At 46.9% G+C, this 18,324-nt stretch overlaps 1 protein-coding gene across 2 annotated transcripts; it reads left to right on the top strand.

The window, feature by feature from the left end:
- Positions 1 to 776: 776 nt before the first annotated feature.
- Positions 777 to 16,594, top strand: TNFAIP3 (TNF alpha induced protein 3). 2 transcript variants are annotated; one of them, XM_082634252.1, is made up of 9 exons: positions 777 to 1,134; positions 4,583 to 4,892; positions 8,211 to 8,401; positions 9,024 to 9,171; positions 9,336 to 9,506; positions 10,588 to 10,768; positions 11,921 to 12,825; positions 13,495 to 13,676; positions 14,402 to 16,594. In XM_082634252.1, exons 2-9 carry the CDS (start codon positions 4,598 to 4,600, stop codon positions 14,684 to 14,686), a joined length of 2,358 nt encoding a protein of 785 aa, XP_082490378.1. In that variant the 5' UTR covers positions 777 to 1,134; positions 4,583 to 4,597; the 3' UTR covers positions 14,687 to 16,594. The 2 variants fall into 2 exon arrangements, with proteins under 2 accessions (XP_082490378.1, XP_082490379.1); XM_082634253.1 differs by lacking the exon at positions 777 to 1,134 and adding an exon at positions 4,059 to 4,481.
- Positions 16,595 to 18,324: the final 1,730 nt, after the last annotated feature.

The raw sequence follows: 18,324 nt of genomic DNA, 5'->3' as shown, positions 1-18,324 counted from the left end.
GCATCTTGGGGTGAACTGTCATCAGGACCTCTAAAAAGACTCCTAATAAGATCTTAGGGGGATGTGGCAAGGACAGTAAAGGACTAGAAGTGATTGCTCAACTGAAATGCTACCTGAATGGGATGCCCCCCGGGCCCCTGGTACGCAGAAATGGAGATGGGAAATCAGTCAAGTGAAGGACGGGGTTGATAGTGGTTCTGATTCCTAATTTTATCTAAGACTGGCTTTGCCCCTGCGAATTTCGAGTCTGCAGGGCCACGAGATCTGACGTCACTTGGAAACGGCATCGCACCAGCCTGGGGTCCGGGGCTGTCACGAATGCTGCGGATGGGGACCAAGGGCTGTGACTGCATCTTTTTCTCGAAATCCCCCCGGGGGCCCAGAGTTGGGCGCTCCCGACGAGCTCATCACGTGCGCAGTCCAAGCTTTGCAAATCCAGCGGAGGCCTGTGGTGGTTTTTAGGGTTTTCTTTCTTTATGATTTCCCTTCTTGTTCTCCACAGTTGATGATTTTCTGCAGAAAAACGGCTGAGAAAAAGAACCTATTTCATTTCCAGTTCCCATCACTGCGATTTCCACATGGATGTGACGTTGAGTCCAGCTTCCGAAATGCCCAGGTGACTCATGCGGGGACACCCCGGGGCGGGGCGCAGGAGTTTCTCGGGCGTCGGGCAAGGCGGGGCGGGGCGGGGACGGGGCGGGGCGGAGCGCATCAGGCCTCCCGCGTCTCCTGCGCCCCCTAGCGGCAGGAGACCACCGGCTCCGGGCGCCCGGCCCGCGTCACGTGACTGGAAAGTCCCTGGGTGGAAATCCCCGGCTGTCCGCGGGCGGTAAAACAGAAAGGGAAAAAAGAGAACTGGCAGTCTGCAGCCTTGGCGGCGGCTAAGTGCAACGAGCTAGGGGCCGCGGGGGGCGGAGCGGCAAGAGCGGCCGCCGGGGAAACTGCGGCGGCAGCGGCGGCGGCAGAAGAGAGACGCACCCCCGGCCGGCCCGGCCCGCGAACTAACCCAGAGCAGGGCGTCCATGGGGCGCCGCCTCCACCTGGCCCCGACCCCGACCGTGACCCCAGCCGACGGCGCACGCCTGTCCTGACCTGGACTTGGGGTTTCTGCAGAGGATCGCGTGTCCCGAAGAGGTAACCCCCGCGTCACTGTGCCGTCTCCCCCGGGCAAGGGCTGCGGGTGCGAGTTTGGCAGCCACCCGCGGGCTGGCCCCGTCGACCTGGCCTTGGTTTTGCAGCGGTTCCAGAGGGGAGTTTGTTGGCCGTTTGTACCCGTTGTAGGTTCTTCACTGCTGAGAGTTGAGGGGGCCGCGCCAGATGTTGGGGTGACAGCCGGGATTCAAGGATCCAGCCAGCTGTTTCTTGCAGATAATGCAGAGAACTTGAAAGGCAGCTGCCTGCGGGGAGAGTCGCTCCCGGGGCCGCTTGGTCGCGGGTGGTCATTGGTGCTTTGCTCTTTGGCTTGTCTTTTTTGGAATCAAGCTCTGCATGCTTACGGCTACGTAGCCCTTGCAAACTGCTGTGGCCTCTTTCCAGATTGTTGTAGCACCAGCCCGAAGGTGTGGCATGTCTCAAGGGCAGCAAAACCCAGGGGGCGGGGAGCCAGGTCAGCTCAACTTCCCGGGGACGGCTTGCAGACACTGAGAGTTAAGCAGTGTCAGAGAAGTATGCGTGTAGCAGTGGGTGGTCGGCCTGCCTTTGGAGGCTCCAGTTTAGAGCATCTGCAGGCCCCTACCCCCCAGTCAGACTGTCTTTGTCAGTCGGGGTCGTCCCACATCCTGCCACCTGGCCTTTCAGGAAAGCCGTGGTATTAAGTAAGGAAGGAGCTCAGAACTTGTTGAGACCGCTTTGTTTTCAGTTCTCCCAGCCTCTGATCTTCTTTCCTTGGAAAGCCGCTCTGGTCAAGTATCTCAGGGCAGCCTTCTGAGAGAACCAGTGTTTCAGGGTCCTCTGGACCACAGCCCTAATGTCCCAGAGTATTAAACAGCCAGTTACTGCTTCGGTCTTGGTGGTCTAAAGTGCTTCTTTATTTATTTATTTTTCCAATTCTTTGTACAATTTTTGAATTTTTGGAGGGGTACTTTCTAAAAAGTCGATATTTGTTGATAAAAAGCCAATGAGGTAACAAACATGAAAGAAATGTGATGGGTAATATTGTATGTCTTTGCATATAAGGACATTACAATCATAGCTCAGAAATTCTTTATCACAGGTCAGATTATTCTTTAATCTTAAGTGTGGAGAAGATTATTCTTTAATCTTAAGTGTGGAGAAGTCCAAGTCCTAGGCAGTTGGGCAGTGGGTTTTGATTTCTTTTAAGGAGGCAATTCTGCAGGCCGTGCGAGGCTGAACCTATGAGTGAGGTGACACCGGGCTATCAAATGTTGACATTTGCGTGTCTTGCCTATGGTTCCAGCTTTCACTGTTTGAGAACTTTGCTGAAAGATCTTAGGTGAAGATGAAGATAAAAGAAGAGTCAAAAAAGAGGCTACAACTAGCTTGTTTCAAATCTTCCTCTTACCTGTCTGTTTCCTTGTGTGAGCAGCAGGCACTGCCACCACGGGAGTGGTGTTCTGAGATTAGCAAGGGGCGGGTGTTGGAAGACCGGGCTTCTCAGCAAAGCCCTGACCCTGGATGGTGTGGGACCTACCTGAGCAGGACCAGTACTTCAGTTGCCGTAGATGGAGACTCAGGTGGTCATGTGATTTCAAGCCGGGGAATAAGGTTGTCTTTATCTTTAGCCTCAGCATCAAGCTGATGGTCAGGCAGTAGAAGTATGTGGTCAGGCAGTGCTTGTTGAGTGATGGGTGGACAAATGAATGACATCGTGAAAGAGGCATTTGCCACGCCACCAAGGGGAAGTGTGTGTGATATGTTTGTCCCTTTGTTGTGTCTGTGGTCCTGCCATGATTTTGCCCGTGGTCCTGCCATGATTTTGCCCAAATCCACCTGCAAGGAATATCTGACATCAAAGCAGAGATTACCATTTGACCCAGAGAATGACTTCTTCCAGGCGTCATCCAGCTATCAGATAAGGAATCCTGAGCTAAATCTACCACCAGAAGACTCCTCAGAAGCAACCTCAGGGTCTTCTAGTCCACCTCTCTCCTTGGAGAGGGCCATGAGAATTTAGACCATTTTATCAATGCCTTTGAGAGAGCCGAGACCCACCAGGACTGGCTTCTCTGTAATCTAGGTTTCTTCTCCCTCTTACATTGGTTTAACTTCTTTCTCAGCTAGAGGCTTGCCCTGGTAAAGAGTATGACACAAGAGTGGGATTAACAAATGCAGTGAAACTTCCTAGGGCCTCTCTTCGTGCTCTGAAAATGTCTTTGTCTTCATCTTGGAAATCAGGATGGATGGCAGGGCACCCTACTAAGGGCCAGTGAGTGTGAGCTGGCTCTCCGCAAAGCTCTGCTCTGTGAAGATCCCACGTTACATCATTCCATCATTCCATGCTGTTGGCATGGATTGGGGATGCTGGAGTTTGCCCCCCTCCTCGTTCATTTGTCCTGAGTGGTCCCTCTGGCTGAAACTTCTTTCCTTGTCTGCTTCCAGACTTTTATTTCTTTCCACCAGTTGATTTTGCTTGCAGATTTCAGGGTGAAGACAGGGTGCAAAATCCATCTGAGTGTTGGTACCTCGAGGACGATAATAAAATTTGGTTGACGGTTGAGTTGAAGTAATACAGCTAATTCTGTAATTATATAGAACATAATTCTGTACTTCCAATATCTGCTCTTGGAAGTATAGAATTTATTATTCTATTATTGTTATTGTTATCATTATTCTGTTTTTTATTCTCACGTTGTTAAGTTCAGTGCAGAGGTTCTGAAAGACCGCTGACCGTTTGCTCTTAAAATTACAAAACACCTTGCCAGGAATAAGCTTTTGTGTTGGTTATAAAACATGCAGTTTAACCCTTTGTATATTATAATACATTTTACACGTAAATGCTTTATAAATATTTCTTTGGGGGACTAAAGAGAAAAGTCCAATCAGCAGCCTAGGTGGCAGCATAAAATTGCAGGATTTTTCGCAAAATATTTATTGTCTTTCCAGTATAGGGAGGGAGTGCTTGAAAGAGGTAAATCAAGACTTTGCCTAAGAGCAAGGGTTGCTCGGTGGTGCTGTTAGGAAAGGAGCCAGACTTGTCAGGACTTCATTGTGCCTGTAACTGGCATCCAGGGCGCCTAAAATCCAGTGGCTGCCTCAGAGCGGCATCAGGATGGAGTGGGATTTTCAGTCCGTTACGAGGCACCATACCTGTTGCTGACAGACAGGCTTGGCTCCCTGACAAATGTTACTGAAAACATGGGTTATTCCCCTCCTCCTCGTTGCCCACTGCCCGCCTTCCTTCTCTTGTTTAGACTAATCTTTAAAAGTGATGTAACTTAAAACAGTCCGGTGTGAGTTCATCTCTGGGGCCAGCTAGTATCCTGAGAGTAGAGGTGACTAAGATCTTTTGCCTACCGCTTAGGGTAATGACAAGATCAAACACTGGGGTTTCCTGCAGGCAGGTATATAGGAGTCATATCAAAGCCGAGCTAACGGCATGGGGTTTTCTTTCCCTTCTCTTCAGGTGTTGGAGAGCACCATGGCTGAGCAACTCCTTCCTCTGGCTTTGTATCTGAGCAATATGCGGAAAGCTGTGAAGATAAGAGAGAGAACTCCAGAAGATATTTTTAAACCTACCAATGGAATCATTCACCATTTTAAATCCATGCACCGGTACACACTGGAAATGTTCAGAACTTGCCAGTTTTGTCCACAGTTTCGGGAGATCATCCACAATGCTCTCATCGACAGAAACATCCAGGCCTCCCTGGAAAGCCAGAAGAAGCTCAACTGGTGTCGAGAAGTCAGGAAGCTTGTGGCACTGAAAACAAATGGTAAGACATGCTTTTGTCTGGGGGCTGGGGTAGCTCCCACCGGGCTGGGTGGCCACTTATTAGAAGGTAATAACACCAGTCCAGATCGAATCTCTTAAGGCCGTAGGTACCTTAGTATAGAGATTCTATAAGGGGCACGTAACGAAAGCAAGCTTGTTTTGTGAGTATTTTAATTAAGGATATTTTCTAGTGTATGTTAGACAGCAGAGCGCACTGAGGCTTTAAGAATGCATTTCTAGACACCATGCACCTATTAAGTATATGGGTATGGTATGTATGTATGACTTCTGTATGTAATTCTTGCAACTGTTTAATCATCTGTGAAATACCCTTCCCTAGCCAGTAATGGAAATATCAAAAGGCTTTAAGTTCAAAAGGAAAGCATTGTGTGAAAACTGGTAGCATTTCCCACTGTCATTAGAAAATGCTTGTGATGATGGCCTTACACTTCTTGAATCAGTGACATTTTATGGGTTAACCAGTGACTGTTGTCAGCTCCTCCCTTACCTGGGTTCTGTTGCCCACAGTCCCATGATAGGAACTAGAAAGATACTTGAGATTTTTAGCACAGGTTTTAGACCTCTACTGCATGTTTTTTTAGGGATTCCTAGTACTGTACTGCATTTCTTGCTGTCTGTGACTGTCTACCCAACGGCCGTTTATGACTAGTAGGTGTTTCCTGTTCTAAGCTTTACTGTTTTGTTTTTTATTTACTTCCTTTGAGCAAGAGTATGCACATCACAGAAACATTCGAGCATACTGTTTTTCATGCAGATACAAAATTCTACTTTATAAATGCAGCGAATTATTACAAGAAGCAAGTAGACTGCTTATAGTCTTAAGTAAGGCCTTTTTCTCAGAAGTCTCCTGTCCTTAGATCAGTGACAATCCTAAACCATCCCGATCAAAATAATACGTCGAAGGGCAAAATTAGTACATCCTTGTTGACAGTGAGATGATAAGGACATCAACTTAAATAAATTGGTACATTCACATTGGCCATTTTTGACTTGGGTAACTTGGCACGATTGAGGGACATGTTTTTTTCCTTTGGTTCTGGGAGTTAGTGTCACCTCAGCGTCTTGCTCTTATTTTTGAAGCACAGATTCTTAGAAACATAGAAAGAAAACTGGGGCTATGTAGTGTTTATGTTGTTCTTGGCATTAAGTCAAGTGATGCTTAGAAGTAGGTAATTATGTGAAGTCGTCATCAAGGGGTTTATGGTCCTGACAGTTTGTGGTTTTAACTCTCTCCCATTTGGTTACAAAAAGAGGTGGGAGAGTTGGAAAGAACAGATTCTGCCAAATTAGAAATGTGGTAGAAAGAGAAAAAACGTATTATCATGAACTGAACTGAGATTTTAGGGTTAACTTGCTCTGGTTCCTTAAGAGAAAAAATGGAATATAAAAAGTAAATACTTGTTTTGCAAAGATAGGTCATTTAAATCAAGGATTCATGCTACAAACAAAACTACAAAAGCAAGTGCATTCTGATATCATTTTCTGAGAAGTAAGGATTTTTAGGCTCAGGATCCTTTTATTTCACCACTTGCAAAAAAAATTCCTTAAAATTCTGGAAAAGGAAGAAAAGATATTTAGGTGAAGGAAGGAAACAAATGACTTTTCCTCTCTGATTTTTATTAGCACTTTTTTTTTAAAGCCTTCCCCCTATAGGAGGGCTCTACAAAGTCAATGATCTGTTTGGGGAGGGGGTGATTCACAAGTTTGCATTTGAGGATATGAGACTGTGGTGAATGAGGAAGGGAGTAGGTGGCATAAAATTGAAACTTCATGTGAAAAATTCCAACGTCTATTGGCTGCAGCGATTTCACTTGTATAATGAGTAGCCCTATTCCAGCTCACCCTGACCACACCCACTTGGAAAGTCCAGAGTGCACTTTGCACTTTAAATGTCTACACACCAGAACAAAAAGTACAATAGCTGTTGCTCAATTGCTAGTCAAATAACTTAGCGCTGGGGAATTCCAGATGTTACTTAGGGAATTTTATGCTGGTGCATCTCAATAAAGAACTGAAAGTAAGCACAAGAAGAAAAAAAGCCTTATCTTTGCTCTAGATTTTGCAAAGGGGAAATTTCAACAGAATGCAGTTGTTGCTACATTTCTGCCAAGACACAAGCCTTGAGCGATCTTTTTGGTTCATTTGTTTGAATGTTTATTTAGCTGTTTTTTCTAAGTGTGTAAATTGAACGGATACTGGCTGCGGATACATTTTTGAGGGTTTTTTTTTGTTGTTGTTGTTTACAGTTGACTGTAATTAAGATTTGATAAAATTTCAAATAGCTTTATTGCCCCATAGAACAATGTAAGAACACGATTGAACTTCTCTTTATAAAAACAATTATGCACTTCCCAAAAGAGACTAAAGAGTTAACTTTTTAAATATTAAACAGACCTCCAAAATGTTTATTCTTTGGAGTTCAAAAAGCAATGCAGTCTCATGAATTGTGGATTTTAACCTATAAAAGTAACAAAGTGATAGAATAAAATTAGACCTATCTTTTTCTCAAAAGGCTCAAAATTCCTCAAGTGCCAGCCCTAAACACTGAATTATTTTCAAATGTAGACATCCAGGCCCTCTTTAACTCTGAGAAAGGACTCTAATTGCTAACAGGCGGGTTCACACAAGGCATTTCTGGGGGGGGGGTGGGCAGGCAGTAGGTAATTCAGTCTTCTCAATCCCACTTTACAGACCAGGAGAGGAAGCTCCCAGGCCCCAAAGGCTGTGGTGGGATGGTCAAGTCATGTACCGCTGAGTCATGGCCAGGCCATCCCTGTCTAGTAAATGGAGCCAGACCAGCTTCCTGGTTTGAGCATGTTACCCTGGGGGTTCTCTCTCAGAGTCAGAGAGCAATAGTGCCAGCGTCTTAGCCAGAAAATCAAGGCATGTTAGCAAGGAGTGGACTTCAGAGATCATAACCCAATGTCCTCATTTCCAAAGAGGAAAAATACTCAGAGGTTAAGGAATTTCCCCCCAAGGTCACCTAAGCTAGTTAGGGCAGAGCCAGGCTGGAACCAAGGGCTCCTGACTCTCAGTCTCTGGTTCCTTGGCTCTATTAGTATCTATCATTCATTAAAAATCAGAGTTAAAAGAATGATATATTTTTTTTTCGTTAAAGCTGTCATCACCTTGTGAAATGTTACCAGTTGGCCCTTCGCCTAAGACATTAAACCACTGGCGTTTCTCACAAGCGCTATTGGGGGTCCCCGCACGGTAGCTGTAAGGCTAGTTTACTCTGTGAACCCCTGCTAGGCCTTAGATGTAGATTTGCTTGAATTTCCTTCCCTTCTGTCCTCAGGTGACGGAAACTGCCTCATGCACGCTGCTTCCCAGTACATGTGGGGTGTTCAGGACACAGACTTGGTCCTGAGGAAGGCGCTCTTCAGCACCCTCAAGGAGACGGACACCCGCAACTTTAAATTCCGCTGGCAGCTGGAGTCTCTTAAGTCTCAGGAATTCGTGGAAACGGGGCTTTGCTACGATACCCGGGTATGTTGTGTTTCCTCATCAAGCATCTATTGACAGAGCTCCATGGTGGCAAAACAATGCCTTCGGCCAGTCCCTGCTCTCAAGGAGCATGTGATTTGCCGGGTCACGTAAACTTGGCAAAGCAGAGTCAATGGAAAACACCAGAAACCTCCTGTGGGATGGACCTGAGGCTCTTGTCACTGCTTCCCAGCTGGGGAGTCATCTTAGAATGATCTTTCTGGTCTTGGGCTTCCCTGTGGCGTTTTAGTTGTTTTTCAGTTTGATTGCCCTTCTCATGCTTTACTGAGCCAGCCAATCAAATTCAGACGGGTGCCTCCCCATTTTCAGTCACAAGTTTGGGATTTTTGTGCACATTTGGATAAGGAGCGTTGACATTATGCCTCATCAGGGATTTTTTTGAAAGCAGGTGCTGTCCCCATCCTCCCCTACTTTTGAGTTTACCTTGTAGTGGAAAAAAGTAAGGGAAGAAAACCAAAGTGGGGACAAAAGGGTGATCGTTTAAGTGATAATTTCAAGAAAGGGTAAAAGTAAGCTGAGTGATACAAGTGATAAATTATAGAGTGAAGCCAGAATTGTTTTTTAGTGCAGAGTACATGCAATGATTTCTTTTCTGTCCCCTTAGAATTGGACTGATGAATGGGACAACCTTGTCAAAATGGCATCCACGGACATACCAGTGGCCCGCAGTGGACTTCAGTATAATTCACTGGAAGAAATACACATATTTGTCCTTTGCAACATCCTCAGAAGGCCGATCATTGTCATTTCAGGTGAGATGCCTGCTGAGGGCTTATCCGTATTTAAGTGCTTTTCAGCTTTAGTGCTTTACCTCTTAGGAAAACCCATGCTACCAAAGTTACAGGAGACCATAGTTAAATGGAATCTGATGAAAGCCACGGAGGGCCTTATCTTTTCTTTCTCTTTCCTTAAACAGACAAAATGCTGAGAAGTTTGGAATCGGGTTCCAATTTCGCTCCTTTGAAGGTGGGCGGAATTTACTTGCCTCTCCATTGGCCTGCCCAGGAATGCTACAGATACCCCATCATTCTCGGCTACGACAGCCAACACTTTGTACCCCTGGTGACCATGAAGGACAGTGGACCTGGTGAGAAAACTGAGCATCTATTCACATTTGTACTTGCTGGTAGATACTGGTACACCCCGTTCCTCCTGAACATCAGGGTTTGCTCTTTTGCTCCTTATGGAAAGTCTCATTTAAGTATATTAGTTTTATTTAAATACAGCGTTCTGTCAGTTGCTTAGCAACAGTGATGCAATAGCAGTCATCGTAATGCGCCCCCAACTTTTTGTCTACAGTTTGGGAAGCCCTTTCAGCATGTTAGTGGCAAGTAGGAGATGATGTCTATTACTGCTACCATTTGTTAATTAGCCCGTAATACAGGGCCTGGCATGGGGCAGGTAAATGTCTGGCAGGTTAGCTATGGTTGTAATAGCTTAATGAGGAACTAATGAGGCACTTTACAGATGCTCAGGTACATTATTTTATTTCATTTCATCTTCACGGCATCCCTGTGGATGCGATAGCCTTACAGTACAGATGAGGCACTTGAAGCTCAGAGCAGTTAAATAACTTACCTGATGTCACAGAGATGGATGGTAGCACAGTCAGGACTCGAACCCAGGTCGGTCTGGTTCCGAGTGTGGGCTTTGACCAATAAGATCTACTGCCTCCAGGCTGCTTAATATGCTGTGGGCGTCCTGGAAACCATGTGAGGGTTTTTTGGTTTTTCTAAATTTTATTTATTTTTGGCTGCATTGGGTCTTCGTTGCGGTGCACGGGCTTCTCATTGCGGTGGCTTCTAGGTGCATGGGCTCAGTAGTTGTGGCTCCCGGGCTCTAGAGCGCAAGCTCAGTAGTTGTGGCGCACGGGCTTAGTTGCTCTGCGGCATGTGGGATCTTCCCGGACCAGGGCTCGAACCCGTGTGCCCTGCACTGGCAGGCGGATTTTCATCCACTGCACCACCAGGGAAGTCCCAACCATGTGTTTTTTATTAGAGTTGAGCACAGTTTGTTTCCCCATTTGATTTTGTGACTAGATAATACTTTTCCACTCTGTAATTGTATCCTTTCTGCATTTTCAAAATGTAGTCGTTCTATATATGGCCTCACACATAATCTCATTTAGTAGAATCATATTTTGCTGATGTGTTGTTTTTTTCCCTCAGAAATCCGAGCTGTTCCACTTGTTAACAGAGAGAGAGGAAGATTCGAAGACTTAAAAGTTCACTTTTTGACAGATCCTGAAAATGAGATGAAGGAAAAGCTCCTGAAAGAATACTTGATGGTGATAGAAATTCCTGTTCAAGGCTGGGACCATGGCACCACCCATTTAATTAACGCTGCAAAGTAAGCAGTTTGGTTTTCGCTCTATCCTTTGTCATCTCTAAGCTGCTGCTACCCCAAAGACCAACAGTAAAGTTATTTGAAGCTGGTTTCCTCCAGCGTGAAACAAGTTTAGGGGCTTGTGTGTGAGTCAGAGACAATCACTTCAGGTAGCACTAACTTGGGTTTCACGTGGGAACAAGTAATTTATCCAAAATGATTTTTCTGCATATCTGGATGCTGAGCGTCAGCGCTGTGGCTTTAAAAAGTGCATTCACATCAAGGATGGGTTGTTGTTTTTTTTAATTACCCTAGTGCTAGACTAGCAAGCGAAAATTCTTAGAAACAAAACACTCATTCTCCTGGCTTCTGGGGAAGGCAGACACACCAGACACAGACTGAGCTGTAGAATGTGTTTATGTGGCAGGCACGTGACTTGGCCACGTGGGGTCGGGAGGAGAGACCCAGAGTGCAGGTTGTACAGGTATCAAAATTGTAAACACTGGCTTGATGATAAAGAGATGCCCATTTCCTAGAACTTGAAATGCACAAGACCGAGAAGACCTAAGAGAATCGGTTTCTCAAAGTGGAGATGAACAAATTACAGAGTCAGAAGTCAGTATGTAACGCCTGATGGTGTGTCCGCCTCTTAGTTACTGCTCATGGCAGTTACCGCTAGTAGAGGCCAGGTGCACGTTTAAAATTAATAAAATAAATTAATAAAGAAAAATACAGAACACGTTACAAGGTAGTTTGTACTATAAAGTAAGCTCATCCCAAATGAATACCCTGAATAACGTTTCACTAGAAATTTGATCTCTGAGAAGTTAGAAAGTAAAAGTGACTTTTTCAAAGAGGAAGAGGGTAATTAAGTATAGAAGCAGCCCCTGAGTAGCCCTTTCTTCAGAATTATCTATAATTTGGGGTGGACCAAAATTATTTAAATAAGACTGATTCTCGAAATAATGACGTCTTCTCAACAGTATTGGACTGTGTTACGTTAGAGGTGCAAAGTCTTCATCACAGGCTGCATTTCAGTGAACGGTTATGAAGTTATTACCACAGTCCACATTTTAAAAGTTTGCTCTGTGATCTAGTGGTGTGAAGTTGTATGTGTGTGTGTGTGTGTGTGTGTGTGTAGGTGTGTAGTCTCATGTTTTTCCTTTTGGTCTTTAGGTTGGATGAAGCTAACTTACCCAAAGAAATAAACCTGGTAGATGATTACTTTGAACTTGTCCAGCACGAGTACAAGAAGTGGCAGGAAAACAATGAGCAGGGGCGGAGAGAGACGCACCCCCAGAATCCTCTGGAACCTTCCGTCCCCCAGCTTTCTCTCATGGACATCAAATGCGAAACGCCCAACTGCCCTTTCTTCATGTCCGTGAACACCCAGCCTCTGTGCCACGAGTGCTCGGAGAGGCGGCAGAAGAAACACACCAAAGCCCCAAAGCCCAACTCCAAGCCGGGCCCTGAGGCGCTGCCCCGCCTGGTGCTCGGGGCCTCCCGGGGGGAGGCCTGGAGCCCCGAGGAGCCCTCCGGGGGTCCCCACTCAGCCCCTCCGACAGCACCCAGCCTCTTCCTGTTCAGCGAGACCACGGCCATGAAGTGCAGGAGCCCCGGCTGCCCTTTCACCCTCAACGTGCAGCACAATGGCTTCTGCGAGCGATGCCACAACGCCCGGCAGCTTCCCGCGGGCCACCCCTCGGACCCCGCGCAGCATCTCGACCCCGGCAAGTGCCGAGCCTGCCTCCAGGACGTCACCAGGACGTTTAATGGGATCTGCAGTGCTTGCTTTAAAAGGACTACAGCCGAGCCCGCCCCGAACCTCAGCTCGAGCAGCCCCCTCTCCTGCCACCAGCGCTCCAAGTCTGACCCCTCACAGCTCGCACAGAGCCTCTCCCCGCACGCCTGCCGCGGAGCCGGGCCCGAGGCTCCCTCTGGCCGCCGCTCCCCGGCCGCACGGACTCCAGGGGACAGGACGGGGACGAAGAAGTGCAGGAAAGCGGGCTGCATGTACTTTGGGACTCCAGAGAACAAAGGCTTTTGCACGCTGTGTTTCATCGAGTACAGAGAAAATAAACGTGAGTGAGAGGATGGGTTTCAGCCCTGTTTGAAAACCCCACGTAGAAGGCAGTTTGCCCCTGAAGTTCAAGAAGGGAGCCCCTTCAAGAAGGGGCTGTGGCACTGAGTGTGCCTTGCGTGGGGGGGACAGTCACAGTGGCTCTGCCGGCACACCTGGAAGCAAAAGCCCAGAACAGCAAGTTCCAAACCCCACAAGAGCCCTGTGGGTAGAGTTCAGAGAATTTGTTTTTATAAGGTCACGTGGTGTAGTGTTTGTAACGCAGAATTTAGACGAGACTTCTTTTGAAACTCTGGCGTACTAGAGAAAATTCAAAACCCGTTGAGTGGTAGCTGGAAAGAGAGCGGCCTTCCCTGACGTCCTAAGAGCCCATTTGTGGTTTTTGACATCTCAGATTTGAAAGAAGGACGGGCACTTAATGTCTCTGCTTGTTCTGTTACTGCGACCGACCAGTGCGGCATGTTCCAAAGGGAGAGATCTGTAAAGTCAAAGATGTTTTTATTACAGTATTATTTCTGTTGGTTATTCTGCTAGGTTTCTGAAAGGTTGCGCTCGTAGGTAGAGCGCAGCTGGTCTAATCTGTGTTAGGAACCTGCCTGTTTCTCGGATGTCAGCATCCGTCCGCTTGGTGAACCGTACGTGTTACTGATGAGCCTCTGCTCTGTTGTAGATTTTGTCCCTGCCTCAGGGAAAGCCAGCCCCACGGCCTCCAGGTTCCAGAACACTGTCCCCTGCCTGGGCAGGGAATGCGGTGCCCTCGGAAGCAGTGTGTTTGAAGGATACTGTCAGAAGTGTTTCATCGAAGCTCAGAATCAGAGATTTCACGAAGCGAAAAGGACTGAAGAGCAGCTGGTGAGACATCTTGAGGGACTTCCCCCTCTCCTGTGGGCCCGGCCTCCTCACCGGAGTGATAAGCAGGCTGTCCTCCCTGCTGAGTTCCAGGGAAAAACCAGGGGAAAAGTCAGCCTGGCCCCCAGGGCTGGAAGCGCAGCAGTTCCTATTGATTTTCATGGCTTAAGCTTACTTTAGATTCATTTTAAGAAGCAAATAAAACCAGCCGTGGAATAAAACCTGTTAAAGCCTCCGAAAAGCCAAATGGCGATCAGAGACTTCTTGGATTTGTAGCAGAAGTGCAGACTTTCTTAAGTAATCCTCTTATTATGAGATAGAAGGAAAAGGCAGAACATCCCGGGTGCCTCCACTTACTGGCATATAAGAAAAGCAAACATTCATGGATAGATGCCTCTCCTACTGGTTGGAGGGTGGTAGGGAATCTGTCTAAATGAGGGCACCTTAGCATTAATCCAGAGGGAAGCGAGCCGGGCCAGCCTTTGCCGGCCTCCGTGTTAGGGTTGGTGGTTCCACCGGGCCTCCCTGGGGCCAGGTCTGTTTTCGTGGGATGGGGAGGAAAGGTCCTTGGAGGCTCCCGTCCATAGACCGCCTCCTGTCCGCTTGGTCAGGCAGGTGCCTTCACCACACCCCAGCCCTTTGTAGAACCCACACCGTCAGATGAGATGGCACCGTGTGGTCCCTGAACAATGAATGTGACAGTGGTTCTCTCTGCTCTCTCCACCCAGAGGGCGAGCCAGCACAGAGACTTGCCCCGAGCCACCCAGAGCACCTCCTGGTCCAAGTGCACGCGGGCCACCTGCAGGAACGTGCTGGCCTGCTGCAACCAGGAGCTGTGCATGGAGTGCCAGCACCTCGGCCAGCGCGTGGCCGCCGGCGCCCGGCGGCCCGAGCCCGTCCCTGAGGAGCCCCCCACGCAGCGCTGCCGGGCGCCCGCCTGTGAACACTTCGGCAACGCCAAGTGCAACGGCTACTGCAACGAGTGCTTTCAGTTCAAGCAGATGTACGGCTAACCGGACCCAGGGGGCCAGCCCCGGCCCGGAGGGGCCTGGAGCCTTAGCCCACGTGGTGCTGTGCTCCCAGCGCCCCGCTGCCACCCAAGGGTCCGGCCCCGCATGGGGGGCCAGGGTGTCTCTGAGCAGGGCAGGGAAGAAGCTCTCGGTCACCGGCCTGGAATCTGAGCGAAGCGTGTGACTGGCCGCGGGCGGTGGGAGCTTCAGCCCAGAGCTCCACCTCCTCTCCTTCCAAGCGGCGGCCAGGAACCTCATGGACTCAGAGCGCGTGCCAGGACCGCCGCCTCATCCTCAGAGAAAAGGGGAAAGACGCAGGTCAGGCGGGCTGGGAAAGTCGGAGCCAGTGCCCCGGCCCTCCAAAAGCATTTCTCGGAGATGCGGAGCTGAGGCCCACAGGCCCTCTGCCGGAAGCTCGGGAAGCTCAGGGGTAACGGGCAGCCTCAGAGTGCCGCTCGTTCACGGTTTCACCCTCCCTGCCCCGTTCCTTTCCCACGGACGTGGCAGAAGCCGAACCGTCCACGGACTGTGATGCTGAGGCTGCTGAGACTGAACAAGTCCACGGTGAAACGCACACCAGCTGCTCTTTACGATATGCACCTTGTAAGACCCAGAATATTCTCAGTGGGCAGATGTGTAACTCTTTTGGTGATCACTGTCTTTACTTCTAAAGCTTAACTTGAACTGAGGTGAGCATATACCTGGATACACATATAATGGCCCCTTATGTTACACATGAGGGAATTTTGTTTGTTACGTTGCGCTGCTGCCCTAGAAGTTTAAGTAAGAAGACTGACTGATAATAATAACCTATTTTCTGGTTGTTGTAGGGGCTAGCACGACTCGTGGACACAGCCCGCCTGAACTCCACCAGCAGACTCTTGTGTCTGTGTAATCACTTTATTTATTTTATTGCAAACTTTAAGGTTATTTAAGTGAAGCTGTTTCTTCTGGTCTGCAGAAATTGCTATACTGTCTTCTTGAGATAACATACTGGCTTTCGGTCATGTTATAGACACAGCAAACTCCTGACCACAGTAAGGGAGTCGACCTTTTCCACACATTTTGGAAAGAATAAGTTGCATCGAAAATAAATTCATTAAACTCTCATGCTTCCTCGTGAAACTTTGGCCAGAGCCACTTCCCAGCCCTCCGATGAGAAACCCTTCTCCACAGTGTAGAGATGCTTCTGCGTATCCTACCTCCTTAGAGGGACGATTGGGAAGGAGCAGGGATGAGATTGGAGAAGGTCACGGGGAAATGTGGAGCCTTTGGTGATGGTTTTGTTTGCTGTGTTAATGCTGTGTGCTGGGGTGCAGGGCAGTGACCTCGTGGCCACCTTAGCATTGGGACAGCACAACCTTGTAACCATGAGTACGAGGAAATTTCTTTCTGTCCTTGGCCTGCAGTTTCTCCGTGTGTTTTGTGTTACTCTCATACTTGTTCTAGAAAAAAAAAAGGAAGGGAAACACATTGTCCCCAGAGGTAAAGGCTGCTATTTTTGCGGGGAGGGGGTCTGGACTTAGAACCTGAAAATTTGGGCAATCTATAACTAATTCTCCATGGTCTTTACTTGTCCTCTGTGATGTGTTTTCCCCTTGAGATACCATAAGCCTTTTTCCTTGACAGATCTCTTTATAATGTCTTTCTAAAGATTTCACATAAACTTCAGGGTTTTCATTTAGTTCTTTTAAAGTTGCTATTTTAATATTTTGTGTATCAATATTTTCATTCTTAATGTGAATAAATGGGATTATTTATACTTATTATAGAAAACATTTGAAATTTGCACATCTAGTTGTCTCTCATAGAAAACTGTTGACTCTCTATTGGCTTTCTTCAAGTTTTCCTAAATTTAAATGTAACTTTTCACAGAAGTCAAGATTAAAAAGTAAATTATTTAAGAACAAATTTTGATGTTTTCTGTTTACGCATGATGAAAGAAAAAGGCCCCAATACTAAGACCACACTTCCCAAACAACTTTATTTCAAGGAACACCTGGGCAGGGGGTACATCTCTCACCCATAGGTATTAAGAGAACTTACTGTTAAGGGTAAGGCATCTGGTTTAACAGGGAAGACATGGAGGCCCAGAGGGGAGTAGGAAAGACGTGCCAGTGCCTGTTCCCTGTGCTCCTCTGAAGTTTCCTGCCCTCAGCCTTACTGAAGTACAGAGAGAAAAGACAAGGGGGAGCAGCAGAGAGAGACAGGAAGGAAAGAAGTCAGAGGGGAGGAAGGAGTATAAGACCTCTGGGTCAGATCTTAGAAGAGGCGACCTATGACTGTGATGGCCATGAGGACTGGCGGCACCAGTGTCCTGGGAAATCATAAATGGCCCATTCTTCCACCCAATACAAGTGTACCTATAGAAGATTGATGCCGAAGGACTGTGCAGCTCCTGGAATCTCTCTCTCTTTTTTTTTTTTTTAAAGCTGCCCGGGAGATAGAAATATTTATAATATTTCTAAACTTACTGTGGAAAATTGTAACATACAAGAAAACAGGTAAAAATATCATGAACCCCCATATACCCATCATCCAGTTTCAACAGAAACATCTTGCCACGTTTGTTTCATCTGTCACCTCTTTTTTTTTCTGGATTATTTTAAAGCGAATTTCAGATATTGTGTCCTCACACTCACAAATCAGCGTGCATCTCTAATTGTTAAGAATAGGTTCTTTTTCTATAACCACCATTATTACACCCAGCTAAATTATTTTTAATACCATCCAATTCTTAAGTTTGTATTCTAATTTCTCACATTTTCCACTATACAGAGTCCTATTGCTTTTGATTGCTAACATTTCTTAAGGCTCTTTTAGTCTGTGACACTCCCTTTTTAAGTTTTCATGCTATTTTTTAAGGTGATTAGGTCATTTGTTCTGTAGAATAACTCACATTCTGGATTTGGCAGATTGCTTTTTTCTGGTGTCATTTCACTTGTCTTTCTAGACTTCTTATTAGATTTAGGTTCAATCAGGCAAGAATCATTCACAGGTGACGCTGTGTGTGTCCCATGACACTCCATCCTATCTGAGCTGTATGAATGCTTACCCAGAGAAATCACAAAGCCTTGAATTGGCCTCTTTTTCTCCATTCTTCCTCTGTCTCTCACCCAACATTAAAAATTACAGCCCTTCAATCAGCATGATGAACATAAGCATTTGACCATAAGTCATCAGGATTTCTAAAATAGGAAGTGACTTATAATTAGCAAACTATCTCTGACTCAGAGAAATGGCACAAAAAATGAAATAGGGCAGGTTTGGAGGGCAGCAAGAGAGCCACTTAGGGCACATCTCCAATCTGGAGTGGTGGATGGACCTCAGGGTTGGGGACCCTATAAAGCATATGTACAACTTTATATTGGGGTGTGTACATTATCTTTCTGAAGTGGAGCCAGTGGCTTGCTTCAAAGTCTCAAAGAAATCGATGACTTTCCAAAAAGGCAAAGGACCTAGGCGTGGTGGGCTGAAAAATAAGACTTGGAAGGAACGGGCTTTGCTTCAGCTTGCCCAGATCTTTACTTCTAACACTGTGGAGTATCACCTTCATACCACACATGGGTGGAAGTTCAGATCATCCGAAACCGAAGACGTAATGTTTATTCCTGCCCTCTTCCGTGCACAGGGAAGGGCAT

This window comes from Mesoplodon mirus, assembly GCF_964341445.2.
Source record: "Mesoplodon mirus genome assembly, chromosome: 10".
Classification (NCBI taxonomy): Eukaryota; Metazoa; Chordata; class Mammalia; order Artiodactyla; family Ziphiidae; genus Mesoplodon; species Mesoplodon mirus.
This window is presented reverse-complemented; position numbering and strand designations above follow the sequence as displayed.

Bases quoted from the DNA above. Each gene is read 5' to 3' on its own strand.
- TNFAIP3 (XM_082634252.1), top strand. From the start codon at position 4,598: ATGGCTGAGCAACTCCTTCCTCTGGCTTTGTATCTGAGCAATATGCGG. The intron at 9,507-10,587 runs GTGAGAAAACTG...TTTTTCCCTCAG, and splicing joins CATGAAGGACAGTGGACCTG to AAATCCGAGCTGTTCCACTT. The intron at 10,769-11,920 runs GTAAGCAGTTTG...TTTGGTCTTTAG, and splicing joins CATTTAATTAACGCTGCAAA to GTTGGATGAAGCTAACTTAC.